Source organism: Tympanuchus pallidicinctus, unplaced genomic scaffold (assembly GCF_026119805.1).
Source record: "Tympanuchus pallidicinctus isolate F22 unplaced genomic scaffold, pur_lepc_1.0 scaffold6, whole genome shotgun sequence".
Lineage (NCBI taxonomy): Eukaryota > Metazoa > Chordata > Aves > Galliformes > Phasianidae > Tympanuchus > Tympanuchus pallidicinctus.
This window is the reverse complement of record NW_026294780.1, coordinates 20,544,156-20,564,961: the sequence shown is the minus strand read 5'-3', so window position 1 is coordinate 20,564,961 and position 20,806 is coordinate 20,544,156. Positions and strand designations below refer to the sequence as shown.

At 41.6% G+C, this 20,806-nt stretch overlaps 1 protein-coding gene across 1 annotated transcript in view; it reads left to right on the top strand.

The window, feature by feature from the left end:
* Nucleotides 1–20,806, top strand: part of CLYBL (citramalyl-CoA lyase) — a 76,749-nt gene that overhangs the window by 37,209 nt on the left and 18,734 nt on the right. Inside the window, exons 3-5 of the mRNA XM_052664784.1 lie at nt 14,114–14,302; nt 17,561–17,662; nt 19,360–19,453. Of these exons, the coding sequence (XP_052520744.1) occupies nt 14,114–14,302; nt 17,561–17,662; nt 19,360–19,453 (385 nt within the window). The remainder of the gene's footprint in view (nt 1–14,113; nt 14,303–17,560; nt 17,663–19,359; nt 19,454–20,806) is intronic.

Genomic DNA, 20,806 nt, shown 5'->3' with positions numbered 1-20,806 from the left:
TTTTACCATTATAGTATAGACCCTTTCAGCTTGCAGCGAGCGACTTGCCATCTGCAAATCTGAGTCTTTCCTTTTCTGCTGAGGCACCGATTCAAGAATCATGATTTCTAAAGTTGGAGTTGCAGTATTAAGTGGTTTATCTCTCGTTTAAAGGCATATTTGTCTCGGGTTTTTGCTTGAAATACATAGGAAAGGCATCCTGAAAATTTCCCTCAGATCTCTTCTTAAAACAAAAGCAAAACCCGGTGGCTCCGGCTTAGGTATGCGGTGAGGTAATGGATTGCGCACATGAATAGCTTTTTGTCAAACAGTCCCTTATTGCTGTTGTTCTCCCTTCTTTGTGCATTTTTCAAATGGTCTGTGACGCTTCTTGATGCTCTCTGGGCAAATGATTTGCTCCGTGCCTGTCTTAGATGTGGGCTGCCACGAGCACTGCTGTGGCACACACACAGACCTGCAGCACGGCCGTTTGCTGTAGTGCTGCTCCTCCAGAGGGATGGAGAATGTGATCGCTACATAAATGTCATTGATTTTAAGTGCCAGACCTTTGTGTAAATGGCTGCTGATTTGGCGGGAGTGTCAATTTTACACATATTTGAAACAAGGTCTGGGCACATTTTTAAAACCTCTCGGTGTGAAATGCTGCCTTCCACACTGCTTTTTTCCACTGTTCTGTCGGTCCATAAGTTTTAAAAGTGTGATGGAGATGTTGAGCATCACAGAGCTCAGGAGAGCATATGCAAGGTACAGCCTACCCAGCCTTCTGCTGCTCTCAAATGATGGGCAGGGAGTCGCTTATTCTCAGGGTCACGACTCATACAAGTTTGACAATTTTTTTCCCTCTGTGTAGCCAGCAGCAACCAAAAAATCTCCTTCAGGGATGAAAGCCCATTTTGAACTCGTCTAAAAAGGAGAGGATGCAATGCAGTTCTGGCAAATCTGTTTCAAGAGGTGCTGCAGTTCGCACTGCAATTCTAATTTTCACCAAATCGGGGTTGCTCTCTACAGAGGGAAAAAGAGGAAGGGTTTCTTTTGTTAATCACACACACAAGAGCCTAGTACAAAATAAACTATTAAACACAGTAATTACAGTCATTTTTGTTGAAATATTTCTACACAGTAAACCTGTGGCTTTGAAAACTCTACCAGAAGCAGAAGGAAAACAACCTGTAATGAAAAAATTGAAATCAGAAGCCACTAATAACACTAAAGGGAGCCCAGAAGCCAAATTAACGTTTCTACAAAGAAATACTTTCCTATACCAGGCAAATTCATAGGAAGACTCTTACCTGGCTCTTTATATACAGGATTCAGATTTCAGTTTGAAGCACGCTTTTTACAAACTGTTTAGTGTTCATATGTCATTACCACTGTTGGGCCAGATTGCACCTGGCATCGATATAAACAAAGCTTTGGCAGGAATTCTTTCCTTTGGGATGGAGACATCTGATTTTCAAGCAGAAAACATGTCAGTGTTGCAAGACACTCCAAATAGCCTGTTTTACCAGTGCAGTAAATTAACCCGCCTGGTGTAGTGTTAAATGCTTTACAAACATCGACTGAAGGTGAGGGAGGGAAGCAGCAAAAAACAAACAAAAACGTTTCAATAACTAGCTTGACTAGTAGAGGTGGAAAAACTACCACCACAGCTTGACAGCAGGAGGTGGGCCTTGGGAGGGAGGACTACAGGGCACACTTTCTGTGTTTCGTCTGTGTTCATCGCAGAGAGCGTGCCGTGGCACAGGGAGGTGCAGAGAGATGGAACGGGAGCAGTTATACAGGCAGCAGAACAGGCATCTCCCAACAGAAAGCTCCATCTAAAACACAGATTAGGATATCAGCACACAGTGTCTTGAACTCATCATAGCCTTGTCTACAGGAGGAAGCTTATGTGCAAATAATTACACTCAAGGGGCTTGTCTCCAATGCTGCAAACCGCTGGTAGTCAGTGGCAAAAAAAGAGGATGCAATATTCAGCTGTCCCCTCGCCTCTCCGTCATTCAGGATGAAAACACCGCGCTACACTTTTGGGCACGCAGAACTGGCTGAGTGGAAGCCCCTGTTGCTAGGTCTGCATTTGTGTTAGCTGAATGGTATGCAGTGCAATGGGGCTCAGCCTGCCTGGGGCTCTGTGCTGACTCTGCGTGTAAGTGTTCAGCTATAACTGCCAGAAAGCGGGTCCATGTGCATGTAACCAAACAGTGACCTGTCCCAAGGAACACGGGCAGAAGCGGTGTTCTTTTAAGATGGGTATTTATGTCACTTTTAGTGATCAGAGAAGACTGAAGCCATTTTGCTACTATTGTCTTGCTATTTTAATTACCGTAATAGCCATCTATTTACAAACATGCACGCAAGTGGGCCAGAATAATTAATTAATATTCATAATCACTCATAAAAAGTGACAAAGCTTGTGTTAGGGAGGGTGATAGCTACAAAGAGGATTAGATTTATATGAAGGGTAGATTTATATTGATATGATTCAGCGTGCTTGCTTCTTGCTAGGGCAGCGATGGAGGAGTTAGCTTCCATACTGGCAGAGATTTTATCTGGTCAACAGGAAATGAAAACTGGCCAAGAAACTGCCAACAGAATCTGAAGCTGTGAAACCTGGTCAAGAAGAAATTAAGCCAAATAAGCAACAGATGAAAAATTATCTTAAAGCAAAGATCAAATCACTCAGTTGGAAATGAGAATTATATTGGAAAAGGTGATGCTGAGAGTGTGAAGGGATGTAGGAATTTAAAACATATATATTAATAAATATATATAAGTGTTGAACACTAGTATTTTTTTTTTCTAATGGACTTAAGCATTTTTCAAGGAAATAAAAAAAAAAAAAGTGGAAAGCTTTGATATGTCTAAAGACTTACAACAAATAGCAGAGGGGAATTTAAAATCTTATGAATAAGATTTATTTTTCTTTTTAAGAGAATGCCAGAGGTCTGAGGAGATGACATATCAAATGAGGAATCAGAAAAGAAGGACACTCTGGTAGGGTATGCATTTTACAACACCAGTGTTGTGCCTGGTATCCTCAGCTTTAGAATAGTCCAGAGGCCTCAAGATAAACTTCCTAGGAAGTCAGTTGGGCAATTACCTGCTACATGCAATAGTGGGGAGAGACAGAAAATGAGTGGAGCATTCTTGATGTAGAGAAAACACGGTTCAGGGACCACTTTGGTCTACAGTGGCCACAGCCCCATCACAAACAAAAGCAAAGACATCCTAACTACCAATGGACAGCACAAGGGCCAAAAACATGCTGGTGGGGACAGTGTTGCAGAGCCCAGTTGGAATTAACAAATGGAACAGGGTGCTTCTGGAGATAGCTGGTGTCGCTGCCAAGGGAATGTGATACTTGGTGGCAGGCAGACAAGGAAGGAAAAAGATGGGAGTACAATCTGTGTCCCATCAGGGTCAGTCTGCACCTGCTATGGGCAATGGGAGTGGGAATTCTGGCTGGAGAAGACCTCTGGGGGAAAAGTTACCTGCTGCTCATTGTATGAGGTACGTTATTACTGGGGCAGTCATAAACAGTAAGTGGGTTTACCAAGCAGAGAACAGCTTCCATAAAAAAATATTTGTTAGGTAAATAGGAGACCTTTTCATGAATCTGTCTTGGTACTCCTTCATTCAAACCAAGGGGGAGATTCATAACAAATCAAAGGGGCAAAAAAAATCGCTGAATACATGTTTAGTGCAGTCAGTTACACAACTATAAAGCCAAGACAATGTGAGTAAAAGCGATAATCTCATGGGTGTCAAATTTGTCAGTACTGAATTCCATTTTATCACAGCTGGTTTAAAATTAATATTGGGGGGGAAAAAAAAAGAGTGCCAATGAATGTAGTTATACTGCTGTAAAATCCTGATTGTCCATTTAGGTCACCTGTACAGGAAGAAAGTGCTATCAGCATTTTGGCAAACAGATGCATGCCAAAGTTTTGTATCAGCTTAATGTTATTGGCGTTAACCAAATTAATTGTTAAATCAGTACAAAGGCAGGGTCTGGGTTGGCCCCAACTTTTTATATTTGTACTGAGATGTGGTCTGCACCCATCCTTTCAGTCTTGTATTGATTTTTCATTGAGAGAAAGTATATGATAACCCAGACAAAGAATTTGAGCTCAAAGCCTGATGGACTGCTTGAGGTAGATGAAAGCTTTGTTGCACTTGGACTTGGATATATCTAACAGTAGGTAACAGAGACATGGCTGGAGGAGTCCCCATGCTCAAACCTGGAAAGAGGCACTGAAGAGAGCTAACTAACTTGAGGCAGGAGTTGCAGGAGTCAAGTAATAAAAGATTTAGCAAGGTTCCCTGCTTCCAGAGGCCTCCATCAGCTAAGCTGAGGTGCCATTATGGGTAAACAAGTGTGGATATAAGAATGGTGATTCCTGATATGGTTGCGATGGGATTCAGACACTTGCTTGAATCTCACCGCTACCTCTTCATTAGCAGGAAAGAAATGAAGTCACGGGTGCATAGTTGGCTGGCTCCAGTTCTCTAGGAGCAGCTATTGGAAAAAAAGAACAAAAAAACCAGAAAGTTCTTTCTTATTTACCCTCCTGGCTGCTTATTGCCAACCTTTACAATCCCCTTGCTTAAAATGGTGCAATTTTTTGTTTGGCCATGCTGAAATGGTCTAGATTTTAAAATAAAAATAAAAAACAATTTCTCCACCCAGAAGTGAAATAAACCTGAGTTTTTCTAATGTGATTTCTCTGTGATCCAGTTTGTATCTTGGCTTGAGAAACAGCTGCTTTGGAAGCTCTGCATAAGGGAAAAAAAGAAGGATGGAATGGCAATAAGCGGAAGATAGGAACTGCTTAGATCTTGAAGAAATGAACCTGAATTGATTTATCTTATACTTTGATTGGGAAATATGCACCAACCTTACTTCAAATTTTCTGGAAACCCCACTGTGAAGCACCTCCTTAGCCTAGCATTACAAATAATTGATTTCATCAGAAAAAAAGTACAGCTGAACAAAACCTTAGGGAAGGAAATGCCACAGGTTCCAGTAATTTGTTCTGCTGCAATCAGGAATATCTAAATGAGGAATTTAAAAAGGTGTTGAAGAACACCAATAAATAATTAAGATTTCTTCTCTACGTGTCTATAAAGATGTGTATTGTATTGCACTGGTAACGTACAGTTCATCTATTAGTGATGTACAAATACTGTGACCGTGGGGCTGGCACAGGGGAGATTTGACCTAGAAAATAACCACCTCCTCAGGTGCCTCTTTCAAACCAGAGAAAAATCACAATTTCTTTAACACTGATCATAGGTCTAGGCAGGAACAAATTCACATCCTCAGATTTGGCTTAGACCACAGAAAACAACTGAAGTCATTTCTAGGAGATCCTTTCTCCTTGCCATGAGTACATGAGTCACTGAATTGATCTTATTTTATGCATGAGGGCTCAGTTTCTGTCTCAGATAATCGCTGCAGACTGGGATGCAGCATTCTGGTGCTACTTCCCCTCTTCAGAGGTGTAGGTGAGAAGGAAAGGGGGACAGTTGCATAGGGATTCTGCCAAGAGGGAACAGCAAGCTGTAAGCTACTGAGAAAACGCAGCCTACAGGAGGTGCTAATCTGTATTTGGGGTGGATTTGGAGATCATTGACTCACTGCTGACACCTGTCCTGGTGGGTACTCTGTAAGAAGGAAGCTCTTCTAGTGGAGAAAGAAGGATTTCTGGCTAAGTCCAGCACAGTGACACACTCTTAACATTAAGGTAAACACTGGAGGAGAAATACACGTACAAAAAAAAGCCTGCTCTGCAGGAAAGCAAGAGTTATGTTGATTTGGCATGAAGCTTGCGAGGTCAGAGTTTCCTGCATTGAACAACCCCGTGAGGCGCTCTCTCTTCAGTGCTTCTGCCATCTTCTTTCAAGCTCCTAAACTTAAAGATATCTGAAATTGTGTTCGTGGTCTCCTAACATTATTCTCTCATGGAAGTAATTACTGCAATTATAAGCTACTTTACAGTGTTAAAATGTATCTGGTCCAAGGAGCAATCCCTGGTGCCTTCACCTAGTGGGGCTGAGGACCCATGTTGTATGGGGGCAGCCCTCCAAAGCAGACAAACAGCAATGACAGGTGCATGGCATGTTGCTGGGCATCTCCCTGTGAAGAAGAGGAGGCTCTTAGGGACCTATGGTGTAATTGTTCCGTGTGGTTTTTCTACAGTTTCAGCAGCCAGAGTAGTATGAGCACTGTGCCAAATCAATATGGCATTTGTTGAATGTTTAGCTGAGAATATGTTTCTCATGTCAGGGTGATATATGTGAGTGGTTGAAGGCATGCAGGCCTTGCTGGAGCACTGGACAACACTGAGCAGTCCTACCCATACTTCTGGAGCATGATCACAGAAGACCCATTGGTGAGACCACACTATTGCTTTGGTTTGGTGAAACTCCTCCAAAGGAGAGCCTGGATGTAGATGAGGAGGTAGGCCTCTCAGGTGCTTAGAGCCCAAGATCTTTGGGTGGATTTGGAAGCTCAGTTTTCTGATGGCGCTGATGTTCTCAGAGGGTCCATACACAGAAATTACGACAAATTTCATGATCTCCAAGGGAGTGTGGGCCTGCGTGCAATGATCTCTGCTTTAAAAAGCTGCACATGTGATGAAAAGGTTTCAGAACTCTTCTGAAAGATGGCGCAAGAACTCACCTTGGGGGAGCAACTTCTGCGGGTGTGTTGCTCAACGCAGGGGTACCTGAGTGATCAGTTGGTGCCATAAATCCCATGCTAAATCCATTGTGTGGAAACTCTTGCAGCTGCTAAGTGACACCATTTAACTTTAAAATATGAGTTGAAAATGATCCCAGCTTTTTTTTTTTTTTTTTAATAGAAGCATGATTTGCTGTAGGCATCACTTGTAAATATTTGGTCTTTGTGAACTCTAGGATTCTTATCAATTACAAAATTTGAAGAGTTCATTTGGAAGGGAGCTTCAAAGAATGTCCAAATGCCTGACCTCTTCAGGGCTAACCAAAAATTAAAGCATGTTACTGAGAGCATTATCTAAAATTCTCTTGAATACTGACAGACACGTGGCATCAACCATCTCTGGAAGCCAGTACCAGTGTTTGACCAACCCTCATGGTAAAGAAATTTTTCCTAAAGTCTGATTTTGGTAGCCTACAAATGCATGTAAAGCACTTAATGAAAAGTGAGCTAAGGGCTGTTAATCAGCTTTTGCATGGTTCAAAAAAGTCATGCTCCATTGTTCCAAATTTTGTCTCTAAAATACCTTTTACTGAGGCTGGGTGCAGATAGTGAAAATTCTCTTCAAGAAAAGAAGAAGAATGGAGAAAGCCATTGGTGCAGTTTATCTGATTTTTCTTAATGTTCTGTGTTCCCAGGGGCCTCTGTTAACCATGGGGTAGGTAGTGACTCTTTCAGTGAAAGCCTTGGCCTTCCTTGCTTTCTGTTCAATAACTGTCTTAAAATGTGAGGAGTACTGCAAGTGGTTTTTAATCTAAAGACCTTTCCTTGCCTTTTCCTAGATGCAGGCTCTCAGTCACTTTCTTTCTGATAAGATATTTTCCCCCTTAACTTTACACTATTTTAATGTTCACTTTATTTGGCTTATTTTTTTCCTCCTTTCTTTCTTTCTTCTTGTCTTTCTTCCTTTCTTTCCTTCTTCCCTTCTTTCTAAATAATTTATTAAATAACTGTAACAGTAATTAAACAGCACTTCTGATGATGTGCATTTGCTGTTCATCACACCTCAACTCAGCATCTGAACAGGAACAGATAATTTGCTAAAGTAAAGATAGTTCTGGTGGACAGTTATATATGTCGTTATCAGCATTAGAAAAAGATACATTCGTAAAGATAAAAAACGGGCATCTAAATGCAAACATTTGTCACAATCATTTATTACATCATGCCATGGAAATAAATCTTCAGCTAGAATATTTTAAAATACAAAATAGCCATAGCATACAATTAAGTTCATGTGCCAGATGAAAGGAACATAGAGCCTTCTTTGTATTGATTACATCAGATTGGTTATTTTGTGGTCTCATTTCATCATGCAGTGGCTCATTCAGACTGTCCAGGAAGACTAATTAACACTAATGCTTCTAAAGAATTTTCGTTTGTGATGCTAATCTGTCACAAAACAAAAAGCATCCTCAGAAAGCCAGGGAAAAAAAGTAAAGAGACTACATCTTGCAGCCAGCTTAAATTAGTGTTAGCTTGATTTGTCTTAATTGAAAGGTTGTTTACATCTCTTTTGTAAGTGTTTATAAAAGTTGGCAGACAGAAGAATAGCTGCCCACGTACATGCACAAAATTTTCTTTTATTGGAGCTGTTGTGTATGAGACTGTCATTAAAAAACCTTTTCTGTACATTTAGTCTTAAGGTATAAGTCTGTCTCTGTATTTATGTATACACACACAGCAGGCTGTATTATTTTTACTATGAACAAATTTATGCTAAGTCCTCATATCACACTGAATATTTCTATGCATTCATTCTAGCAGCCTCTAATTAGATTTCTGTGAGATATGTGCAAGTTTGAAAAATATCTTAAACACAACTCGTAAAATATCTTGCTCTTGCACTAAGATACATGTCTCTGGGTTCCCTGGATCAGCAGAAACGTGCTGCTCTCATAGCTGAGCACCCCTGCAGCCGCATGGGGAATCACCAGCCCTGTCCTGGACTGCTGGCTGAGGGGACCTTAGGGTCTGCTCCTCCGGTTCCCCACATTCCTGGCTTCTCAAGCCAAGCCAACATGCCATCATCATATATGGAAGTTGTCCAGCTCTGTTGGTGTTGGCCATTAAATGATGGATCTTTGGGATCCACATTGTCTGTGCTGATGGAGGAGGGGAAAGGCTTGCTAAAGCTACGTGGCAGCAAACAGCTCCCAGATACTCATAAGCATCTTAAAGTGATCTTATCCTCCAGAAAATACAGCAAAAATATTGGAGATGGGTGCAGTGATGCCTTCCTACATCTTTAGGGCAACTTCCAGGAAAGTGGATAAAGGAGATAAGATTCCTCAGCAGAGCATAAATAAATTGCAGCTTAGTTCATAATGCTGACCGCTGAAGTGGTTTGCTTCATTTCAGTGTTGATAGACCATGTACTACATGTAAAGACAATTAGCAGAGCAGAGAGAAAAGCAGCAGATGCTAGAGATGCACCGAGTTAGATGAGTCATTATGTTACGATGAATCTCTTGTTCGGAAGAGTGAAAAGGATTGTATAAAAAATAAGGGACTTGGGTAAACCAAATCATTCTTAAAGAAAGATTTCAAAGATTTTACAAGAGCGTAGCGGAAAAATCAGACTCTTGCAGAGTGCTTAAATGCACCTTTGCCTAAAGTGCAGAGAAGAGATACAGCCATACACATGGAGGCCTTATTCTCCCTCCCCACTCCTGCCCCTTCTTTCCTTTAAGATTACATGTTGGCTTTGACAAGTTCTCTGTGAAAACAAAAGAAAATGTGTTTTAAAAAACTTAATATTAAAAATTTCTCGAATTATAATCTGATCTAGAAGGTAATTATAAGACCTGATTAAATAGAGGCTTCCTGAAAGCTTTGCAATAAACATATTTTTTGCAGCAGTTTTACAGTCTCACAAGGCTAGCTAGAAAAAAATAATTGCCATCTCAAGGATTGCTTCTCACAAACAACGGAAGCATATGAAGTAGAAAACAGGTATGAAGCAAGGACCTCCCATGCTCGGCAATGTTCTGTTTTGCAGTTACAGTTTTCTTTGTTTTCTTAAAAATGAACACAATTTTTCCCTTCTCTTGCCAAACTCATTTGAGAATTTGAAACTAAATGAAGTACCATTCTGTATGGCAACACTTTATTGATGGAGACTAAGTATGTAAAAAAATTCAGGCTTTCTCTTTACAAAAATGTAATTTTGTCCAAAAATCCAAATATGCACTTCTGCAGAACCATGTTTGAGTGTTGCATTTTTTGCACTAATATAAGTGACAAAAGATTCCGCGATGTCAAGCTCTGTAAACAAACCACTCCAGGGAAGTAACATTAACACATAATTGTATGTTTTTATCGTGTCAGACCTGTCACAAAAAATAACTTGAATTGCGATTATAGTAATTAATTTTTCGTCCGCCATTTGAGACACACAAACTCATTATGGCTGCAAGGAGGATATATTCTGGACTGCCATTTTCGTGCGTTGTGTATTTATGTTTCTATATGAAGAATAATTACAGAAGGAAGTTAACAGGACAAGAGCTCTACATACACAGGCCTTTAGGTATACCCACTATCTTTGTGTTGAGACCTCAAGGTCTTGAGAAACCAAAGGGTAAGAATGTACAAGAAACATGGAGCAAAATAGGTACAACTCAAGAGTAATAAGATGCGTTTATGTGTGTATATGCTCCTTCCCACTTCTCCCTAGATCATACAGTTCTGGGAATCAGTGCTGGAAAACTGGGCTGAGGGGTGTTGCATCAGTTTGAAAAGAAAGAAGAAAATGTAATTTTTCTCTGCTGTTTCTGTCCCCAGTATTCTGTTAATTCCAGTGCCTGCGTTTCGTTATTTCTTTATTAACAGTGTGTCCGTGGTGAGTGGGTGGCTGGGCTTCCACTCCTGTACCATCCCTTCTGTCTCACAATGGAAATCTCTATGCATTGGCATACAACTTAAAGAAACAGAAAAAAAAAAAAGAAGAAGAAGAAGAAGAAGGAAAGGTACAGATTGAGATGCCAGGAGATGATGCTAATGCTGTAACTTAGGGCACCCATTTAGGTGTGCTTGTACTTGGTTCCATTAGCAAGCCCAGGGGCTCCTTCCCTGCCACCACCTCCCTCCCTGAGTCTCGTGCTCTGCCTGCCTGATCCCACCCGACAGTTGCCCCGACACCGCACTAATCCCTGCAAGTTTAGAACTAATGAACTCGCTGCTGGGCTGCCGCCACGGAGCTTGGTCCCAAACTATACTGTACTTCACACTCGATTTATTCTCCAGATGGCGAGACTGCGCAGCCCTGCCGCGAGGGACCACCTCTTCCACTGGAGTGTAAAAGTGGACGGATGTTGTTTTCTTTGCAGATTTGATAATTCAGAGCTAGCAACTCGTGAGGATGGGTAGTGATTAGCTTTAATGGGTGCCAATTGAGACGGCTACTTGCGTATTCCCGTCTTTAATTTCGGTGTCTGCGTGTCCTGTTGGCAGTTGATTCATCTGCGATGCAGCATCACCAAAGGCTTTATCCTCCCCAGTTGGCGTAGCTGCATGCAGGAATGGAAATCTCCCCTCGTCCCCCTCTGAGTCAGACAGAAGAGACACAAAAGGAGCTACAGTCACCTTGACCAACATTTTTTCTCAAAAAGTTTTCCAGCACAAGTAGCCAGTTTAGGATATATCAGCATATAATATATAATAATATTAGTGTAATTTAATATCACTGTTTACTACAGACTCTCTCGATTGTCATCCTTCCTTGATCACTTTGATAAGAACTCAACCTACGGGTCCTAATGGAGTACCACAGTCCCAGAGTGGACCCCTTTGTTTCACGGCCAAGTTTTTTCTTTACCTGTTCAGGACAGAGAGTTGTCCAATGCTGTAAGGTGAAGAATAGATAAATAATTTCTTCCACTGTTGTTGATACACTCTAGCTTGACCAGTCTTGACGAGGACTTTACTTTGGAAAATGCATTTATTCTTGCATCTATTGCTACAAAAACGTTGTATTAAGTACTTTTTTTCTCTACTATAACATCATTGAAGTAGATCAACTAGCTTAAAATCTCAGCTTTTGTCTGCATATTAGAATTGTATTTACATTTCACTGCATAATGAGGCAGAAGGTGATCTCCTTTTCCTCCATGCTTTTAGTTCATGCTGCCGAGAGATTTTGGTAGATTTTATAATTCAACCATGATGTTTTTTTCCTGGAATCCCAAGCAGGGCCACTAACATCAGTGGGATTTTCCCTATTGTAGGAAGGGCAGGCGCAGGGTCAGTCCCCTCAAGAGGTCTCTGACTTGGAGTACCAGGTCCATCTGCCTGTCCCATGAATAAAAATGCCTGTTCCTGATTCAGAAATTACAGTGACTAGAGGTTTATCATGGAAGGGAGATGTTTCTGTTCCTGGGGTATCTAGGCAGACAGATCTAAAATGTAGTGGCTATAAGAAACTGCATTGATTCTCAGCCCAACAGATGGCATGGGTGTGTTAACATAGCAACATATTTTCTATTAAAATATGGGAAAAAACAACAACCCCCTCCCCATGTTTGTTGGTTGGTATAAATTCAGTGAAGTTGTTAGTTATTTTTGGGATATGTACCAGAGGGCTGCACATTTAGTTTATGTAAATTGATAACAGCAACAGCCTGTTAATAAGTGTTTTGTATGGAAATATACCTAGAAAGACACGATCTGTCTTTTTTGGGAAGGGAGTTTGCAGCCTGAGGAGAAAAATAGCTAATGAGATGCTCTACTGCTCATTATTATAATCTGAAAAAATTGTAATGAATTAGACTACAAGTTTTCGAGAGATGTGCCTTCAGTTGGAATTGGATGCTGCCTTAGTGGATAATTTTGGGAGAGCTTTATTTTGCAAATTGGATCAGTGTGTGCTGAGACGGTGATAATCTGGCTTTAATTAAAAGCATAAATTGTTTTGGAGAATGCATTTCAGATACCGCTCTGCATCACGTCCAGAAACCTTTGGCCAAACATAGGCACCAGCCACCCCGCCTTGAGAAGGACAGGGAGGTGGGTGAGTGCTGGGCAGCATCTGCAGCCTGCTTCATAACATTCAGGCAAACTGGCCTTGGCTGCAGGGAACTCCCTGCATCTTTGCACAGATTTCCTGAGCCCACTCATGACTGCTTTTGGGCTGGATTTTACAGAGACTACCTCTGAGAGTGACCCTGTACAAAGATGCATACTGGTGTGCCCTGTGTCTCCAATTAAGGCCCCTGCAAAGGCACAGAGTTGCAGCCGTCTGGTTTAACTCTACTACTGTGTCCCATCTCACTGATTGGTATTAGCCTGAATGTTAGCTTTGATGATTTTTTTCTCCTCCAAGTTTGCCTGTTTTCTTGCAAAGTATCTCTCCAGCAACTGCATAGTGTTATAGTTGTTTCTTTACATTTGCAAGTCAGCAGCTTTAAAGTTTTATGAGGACCACAAAAGCTCTTCAAAAATGAAATTACTTTTGATAAACCTTCATTTTGACAATGAGGATTTGTTAGGGCCTGTTGGCAAGTAGGAGGAATTTGTTGCCGAATCTGAAATGGGCAGAAAGTGAGGGAGACCAACGGTGCTCTTCTGCCACTGCCACTCCTCTTCTTGAGGCCAATAAAAGCACTGCATTTCAGAAAAACACCCAAGTATTCTTCATGTATATCAAATATTCAGCAAGTTTATAAATTTACATTCACAAAAAATAGCGAGTGGCTACAAGAAGCAAATGTATTTGGACATTTTATTTAGTGCCAGCAGGAGAGTATCTTTTTACATGGTTCATGAAAACCTATGAATCATTGTTGTGGCATTGTTTTCAAAGGCAAGTTCGGAACTCTGCTATGAGCCTTAATACACCTTTTATACATGGAGAAAAAGAAGATTCACATAGCAGAACCAAAGAAAGAGATGTACATCTATACTTACTGATACTGATATCTGAGCACAGGCAATATGGAGATGGATTACAAAAATGAATTGTTTTAAGCAAAGGTATTAATGCTCCGCTGTTGTGAGCATAGACTTAGCATAATATATTATAGTTAGTAGACAGATTCACATTTGTTAGATGTATTTAGTAATTATAATAGAGATGGATGTTTTCCATAAGTGGCTGTTGAAAAATATTTAGGCATGAACTGATCTTTTATTTGCTGGTTACAAAGAACTGAAAATTGCAGAACTGCAAGGTGCTGCTGATGACTGCTTTGACAAAGAACCAGGAGTGACAGACTTGTTGGGGACAAAAATACACTGGCTGCCTAGCTTTTTCCCCATGTCGTTTCTGTGAGTTTTCTGTTCAGCTTATAAAAATGTCAGTAGAAAATAAGCTTTCTTTTTCTCTTTCTCTGTGGCTTCGAATGTATGTGTATGTGTATATATATATTGTAGAGAGAAGCAAGGCTGACAGTTGTGAAAACGCTTGAAGAGTTTGACATTGGCCGTGCTGAGAAGTGTGTGAGGATAAACTCCGTGTCCAGTGGCCTTGCAGAGGAAGATCTAGAGGTGCTTTTGCAGTCCAAGACTCTTCCTTCAAGTCTGATGCTGCCAAAGGTTGAAAGTGTGGAAGAAGTTAAATGGGTGAGTAGCTAACCATGTACCAACAATGTGGTGGTTTTTGACTGAAGCTGCTGGGTCAAGTTAAGCCAGGTGCAGAGGTAAGGGACTCTGATGTGTCATGAGTGCCATGTCCTGTTGCTGCTTGAGTAAGGTAATTGGGAAGTGCTTCTGTTTAAATGTGTGTACAATGTGCTACATGAAAAGCATATGTGGAGTGCATAGCCTTTGTAAAGAATACTAGATTTATTTCTCCTATAGTCAGTGAAGAGTTAGAGCATATTTTGAAAAGTAGCTGCATTGGTATCTGACTCTCATTTAAATATTCTGCCACTGAAATGCTTGTCTGTGGCCATGTGCCATAGTTGCATGCGCTGTAAGAGGGAGCAGAGGAAAGCATGCTAGCAACATGTGAAAAGTACGCCGGGGGGGGGAAGGTCACTCCTGGGGGCAAATGGAGGAACAAACAGGAAGCTTTTAACTACTGTTTTTAATTAGCACAGATATTATTTCCTGAGCAGTTCTCTATTTCTTCCTTTTTAATTGCTGACAGGTGTGTTTGTGTTTCATGACTGACTTTTCAGCCAATAAAAACCTGAAATGTAAATGGCTGGTATGTCAGATTACTTAAGAAAACTTTGAAATAGGCCTAATTACGCTATAATTGTTTTAATTGTCAAGAAGGGGGACATTTGTTTGGGTAAGCCGTGACTGCTGCACGGTGCCAGTGCAGGAGCAGCCGTTCCATGCGTCGGGCTGGCGTTGTGGCGGAGCCAGCAGGCTGGCTGCACTGGGAAGCTGGGAGATGCCCTCGTGCCAACTGTCGTCCTGACACTGAGCCTCCATCACAAGCTGCCGAAGACACACAAGGGCACCCTGAGCAAGCGCATCCATCCCACGCCCAGCCCCAAACAGCAGCCAATGGGCCACAACATTTGTTTGCCGCAACAGAGGCTGTGTGCCTCGAGCAGCCCTGTGAGCTCCGGGCATTGCTCATCACACGTGAACATTCGTGCTGCCAAAATGGCGGGTCTTCGTGGCCACGAGGCAGGCTCTGGGCAGGGGTGAGGCCCAGGTCCCCCCACTCCCCACCCATCCCTTCCACCTCTCCTCGGGCCTGCTGCCGTGGCCACCGGCTCGCACACGGCCGAGCCCAGGAGCACAAAGAGCGTGCTCTGCTGAATGACACCGGCGCGTTTCAGAGATCCTGCGGCTTCGCTCCTGCCCGCTTCTTTTCCAGGCTCCCAGCCTAAGAGAAGCTGTTTATTTTTCCCCCCTCATTTTTATTTATGCGGAGCATAAAACCTGGAGGCTGATGCACAACTAAAAGATGGGCTTACTTGTTTTCTTTTGTGTGAGAATCTCTTGCTCTCCTTTTGTCCCTAGTGTGGGTACTTGTTTGACTGGCATGGCTTATTGGACTATAACAAGCGTAACTCTCCCTCCTTTGTGGCGGGACAATTCTCCCACAAATCCCGAACAGTGTGCATTCTTTCCAACACACTATTGGGTGTGCACGGGAACTGAAAGAATTGCGGGGGCCTGCTACTTCATCCCCTCCCCGAGCTTTGTTTTCTTCCCTCCGCCTTCTCCTTTCCCCCCTTCTCCCTGAAATGAACACTTTACCAGGCCGGAAACATTTAATCGTCTCCTTTTGAAAAAAATTAATTGAAACTTCTCCACTAGTTACCTTTTGTAGCCGTGCTTATTGCAAATTTTTTAAAGGGAGAGGAAGGGAGACGCCATTTAATTAAACCTTCTTCATTTTTCATTTACCTGCCAACAAACCACAAGCTGTCAAAAATCCCGGAGAGTGACTTTTAAAATATTTTAAGAGTTCCGCATCTTTAACTTGCACCTGAAATTTAAACTCAGTAGCACTTTTTCCTTTTTTTTTTTTTCTATGGCTGGGAGCCTTAAGAGCATACGCTGATGCGGTTTGATTACCTCATTTTCTGTGCTTGCCTGCACAGAGTTTGCATGTTGTGCTGCCACAGTACCTGCCCAGTCGTACGCTTGCACGTGTGAATTGCACTCGCGTTTTCTTGCTGGCACATTTTTGGTGGAAGTCCCTTCTCCAAGGAAAAGTTGCGGAGAGGGCCCCGCTGGTGATGCAAAGCAGGGACGGGAAGGGCAGAATTCTTTGTCAGAGAAAGCTGTGATTTATTTTGGCCTAATTGTAAAGTTACTGCAAATTGCTCGAAAGCTTTTTAAAGATCTCGGTGATTAGATTTTCCTTCTTTTGGGGAGGGGCAGTGGGGGGAAGCTAAAAGGGGAAATAACACCTCTAATCCAGCTTCTGGTAAATAGGCTGCCAGCTTTTAAAATGAGTTTCCTTTCTATTAGTCAGAATATTATGCTAAGCCTTAAGCATTAGTTTTTTATGTTGCCATAGCAGCCTTATTCCTGCAGGGTTGTGACCTGCGATGATTACAGTACAAAGCTTATAGGGTCTTGAAACCCCCTTTGAAGATGAAAAGTCTTTGATGGTTTATATTTATGCAAATCTCTTAGATATGATTTACCCAACTGAGACTGAATGGAGAGATGATTAAAATTCCCTTTCCTTTGATATCCATTAATAGTCGAATATTCCTTAAATTTAAAATATATGCATATGTTATTTTTGTCTTTATTTATTACGATATTTTTGCCATACCTGCAGTATGTTTATCTCCGCGCAAACAGCCAGATCTAGACCGACATAATAGATTTACAATATAGGACCGAGGGTTTCTTTTCCCCCCTTTTTTTTCCCCCTTTTGAAAAGGGAAAAATCTGTGCTAGAGCTTTTGTATGTTTCCAGATGATAGATTTTGGAATTTGGGCTACCCCACTGGCAGCTCAGAGCTAGCTGTGAACTGGTCTCATGGAAAAAATTGGAAAGCTTTGGTCTTCAAAGAATTAAACTTCCTTTTTGAGGCCTTCCTAGGTAAGCTAAAAATTATGAAGAAAAGCCCGGCGAACAAAGGGCAGCGGTGCCGTAACGAGCCATGCAGATGCCTCAGCGGCGGTGCGGTGCCCGACCCGAGGCAGGCAGGGCAGCACTGTGTGTGCCCCATGACTGGGGCAGGCTGTGCCCCACCAGCACGCCCTAGGACACGAGGTGCAAAGCCCACGCCTCGGCACAGACCTTCCCCAACGCTCTCTGCAATTTTTAATTACGTCTTCTGAGTTTTGGGGCTTTTTGTGCGCCGGCGTTGCAGCCAGGTGAAAGATGTAAAGTGCTGCACGTGCCCGCGCGTGCTTTTTTCGCCGAAGCCTCACGTTGTCTGGTTTTAGTTTGCAGACAAATTCGCACATCACTCGAAAGGCCGAACACTTGCAGAACCAATGCATTTTATCCCATTTGTAGAAACCGCGGTGGGGTTGCTCAATTTTAAGGTAAGTAGGTTTGGGTGCGGTCCAAGCGTTGGTATTTTGCCCTCTCAGCCACCAGGATAAGCAGAGAGCTCTGTTGTCCCGGCATGATTTTCCTCAAGGAAGAGAGGCTAAAAAATGGTAAACGTTTTTCAGTCCGCTAAGACATTTGGATGCCTAACTGTCGTGTTTATACGGCAAAGGCCTTCATAAATCCAAAATATTTTGGTGGAGGAACAGCTCTACATACTCCTTGCCAACTGAGGAAACCCATCTGCATTTCCTACCCGCGTTTCTAACAGGAAACTTGCTTCTCTGAGGATCTGGAGCACACACGCTGCTGCGATAAACGACTATTTAGTAGCTGTCGAGCTTGACTTTGATATAGCATTTAATTAGAAAAAAGAACAATCCTCATTTCATTGCTGCTAAAGCGGTATAATTTTCTACTGACACAGTTTCAGCCAGATTTCACGTTGCAGTTGTTTTTTTGTTTCATGCGTACAACAGGGAGTTTAATGCTAAGATTAAAAGTGCAATTAACTTTAAAAATATCAAATATCTGAAGGGTGGTTTCAACCAAGCCTTACATTTAAAGTGCTTTGTAATATAGGTCCCTCCCCACCACCTCTCACATCCAGCGCAGGTTTTCAGCAAGGAGAGGCAGCACGAGGAGGAGGCACTCGTGGGGCTCCCCCAAAGTGGATGGGGAAGGCTTGGGGCCAGCTGAGGGCACGCAGGGCAGGAGCAGCTCGGGAGCTGCCGGCAGCCTCCGCCTGGCGCAGCCACGTACCTCCCTGCACGTCATAACATCGCCAGGCAGCGTGCTCCCGTTTCAGGACACGGGCACAGAACTTGCATTTGCAACTGGTTTTTATTCGACTGCAGTATTTTATGGGGGGGGCGGTTGATGCTGCGGCCCTTGATGTTGGCAGCAGAGTTGCCTTTTAAAGCATTCGGCTTAATAATAATTTTGTGTCCCACCAGCGGCCATGTAAGAACACCCACTAGCAGAGTTTGTAATTACTTCTCTCCCTCTCCGCATACCTAATCCTTAACAAATTAATATTACAGAGGTCAATATAAAACAGTAACAGACTGGAAATGCACTTCTTTATATATAGGTACGGTAACAAAATTCTGCTTGCTTTCACTTTAATACTTTTCTGTGATACTTGTTGCATTTTTAACTTCCTTAGCTACTTTTTAGTTTGATGTAGCAGAAGCTTTTAAATTGACAATTTATCCGAAAAGGAATCCACAACCATTTTAAACCATTGAAATTGTTAATTTTATAACCAGTATCCCAATCTTTCTCGGGCAGTGCTGCTACATGTTAAACTGATTAAACATAATAATTTTTGTTTGCTTTTAAGCAGTTTTTGAGGGGTGTTTTGTTCCTTATTGCTACCTGAATATCCGGGGCAGCAATTGCAAGGGCATTATGGTAAGCTCCGGCTAAGAGGCAATGAAGCTGTTGTGATGTCCTGCATCTCCACACTGGAGGCATATAGGTGCTCAGGGCAAGATAATGTTTTCTATTCTGCTGAGTCATTTTAAAGCATTGTGCACACTTGAGTACCTACAATGGTTTTACTTAGCAGGAGAAATTTTAACCAAAGGATCACCAGGTTTTGGTAATACTGAGTTGATGTAACATCCTCTTAGTCTCTCTGCTTCCTGCATTTCTATACAAATTAACAACATGCTCCCATTTGTAGGCTGTCTGTGAAGAAGCATTGAGAACAGGATCCCAGGTTGGCTTTCATTTGGATGCAGTCGTCTTTGGAGGAGAGGATTTCCGTGCCAGCATAGGTTGTTACGTGTTTCTTTTCTATAATAGTTAATGGCATTTGCAATGGAGAAACCCAGTTTATCTCCATTGCATTACTGACAGCGATAATTAATGTAATAAAAACTCTTGATTCTGCATTTTACATATTCCCTTTTCTCCATTTTTATTTTTTTTTTTTTTCAATGCGGAATGTATCACTGAGAAATTAAAATGTGGTTCCTGTGTATTACAGGGCACTGACACTTCCTCTTGCTTTCTGCCATGCAGTAGCAAAAATTAACAAAATAAAAAGTCAAGGCAAACTGTTGAGTCACTGACATTATTTAAAAATACCATACCCATAAGAAACATGCACATGCTTTTAAGAACTATGTTAAAAATCTTAAAATTCTGCTGTCTGCTTTATCTCTGATCTAGAGTCAGTTATCACTTGGGATTTTGACATCATCTGCAAATACTCTCGTGTCATATTTTGCTGTAATAAATTTGCTTTAAATATGCCCTGTGTCAATACAGTAATCCCTAGCATATTTTCCTGTAAAAACACTATTAATCTTCCTTGAAAATGAAAAGTTGTTCTGATTTTTTTTTATGAGAAGCCACTTGTCTCCTCATTAGTCTGATTCGGTTTAAAGATATTAGTTCACAGCTGCAGACGTTTAAATTAAAAATAAATTTTAATATAAAAATTAGCCTTGATTCATTAAATTATTCCTAACAAATTGGAAATCTGCATCTAAACAGTGACCCTCAGGAAAGGAACGTATTATTATTTTTTTGCATCAGCCTTCACATGAGAATGCTGCTTAGCTGGTGCACCGTGTCTTGTGAATACTTTTGGTTCCTCTCGGTCATCTACCATCATTTTTCATCCAAATACTAAAGCTTAAATATTCAGCTTAGGACATCCGTTGTGACAGGAATCACAACCAAGGAAAGTGCAATTCTGCTCTCAGTGTGAATTTTTTAACCATTTAGTTGTAGCCGGCGGGTCACACTGCAGAAAGCTTCCCTTGCTTTAGTGCTTCTTGCTGCACATATAGTAATACAATAAGGCCATTACTGCACGTTAGTCCCAACTCAGTTGTCCTTACCAGCCAAAACTTCCATCGACTTCATGCTTACAACTTCAGATTCGAACTGAGTCAAAATCTGAATTCTACAAGCGACTCTATAAAGAGAGATTTATTCCTTTTGCTAAAGCAGCTTATTTTTTCCCTGGGAGTATCGGTTTTACAGTACAGCCTTGCGATCCACCTTTGTTTCCCAAATCAGTTAAATGAAATCTCAGATTTTCTTTTCTTTCTTTCTTTCTTTTTTTTTTTTTTTTCTTACAAAAGATTCAAGAGAGAAAGATTTAAGGCATTGTCATC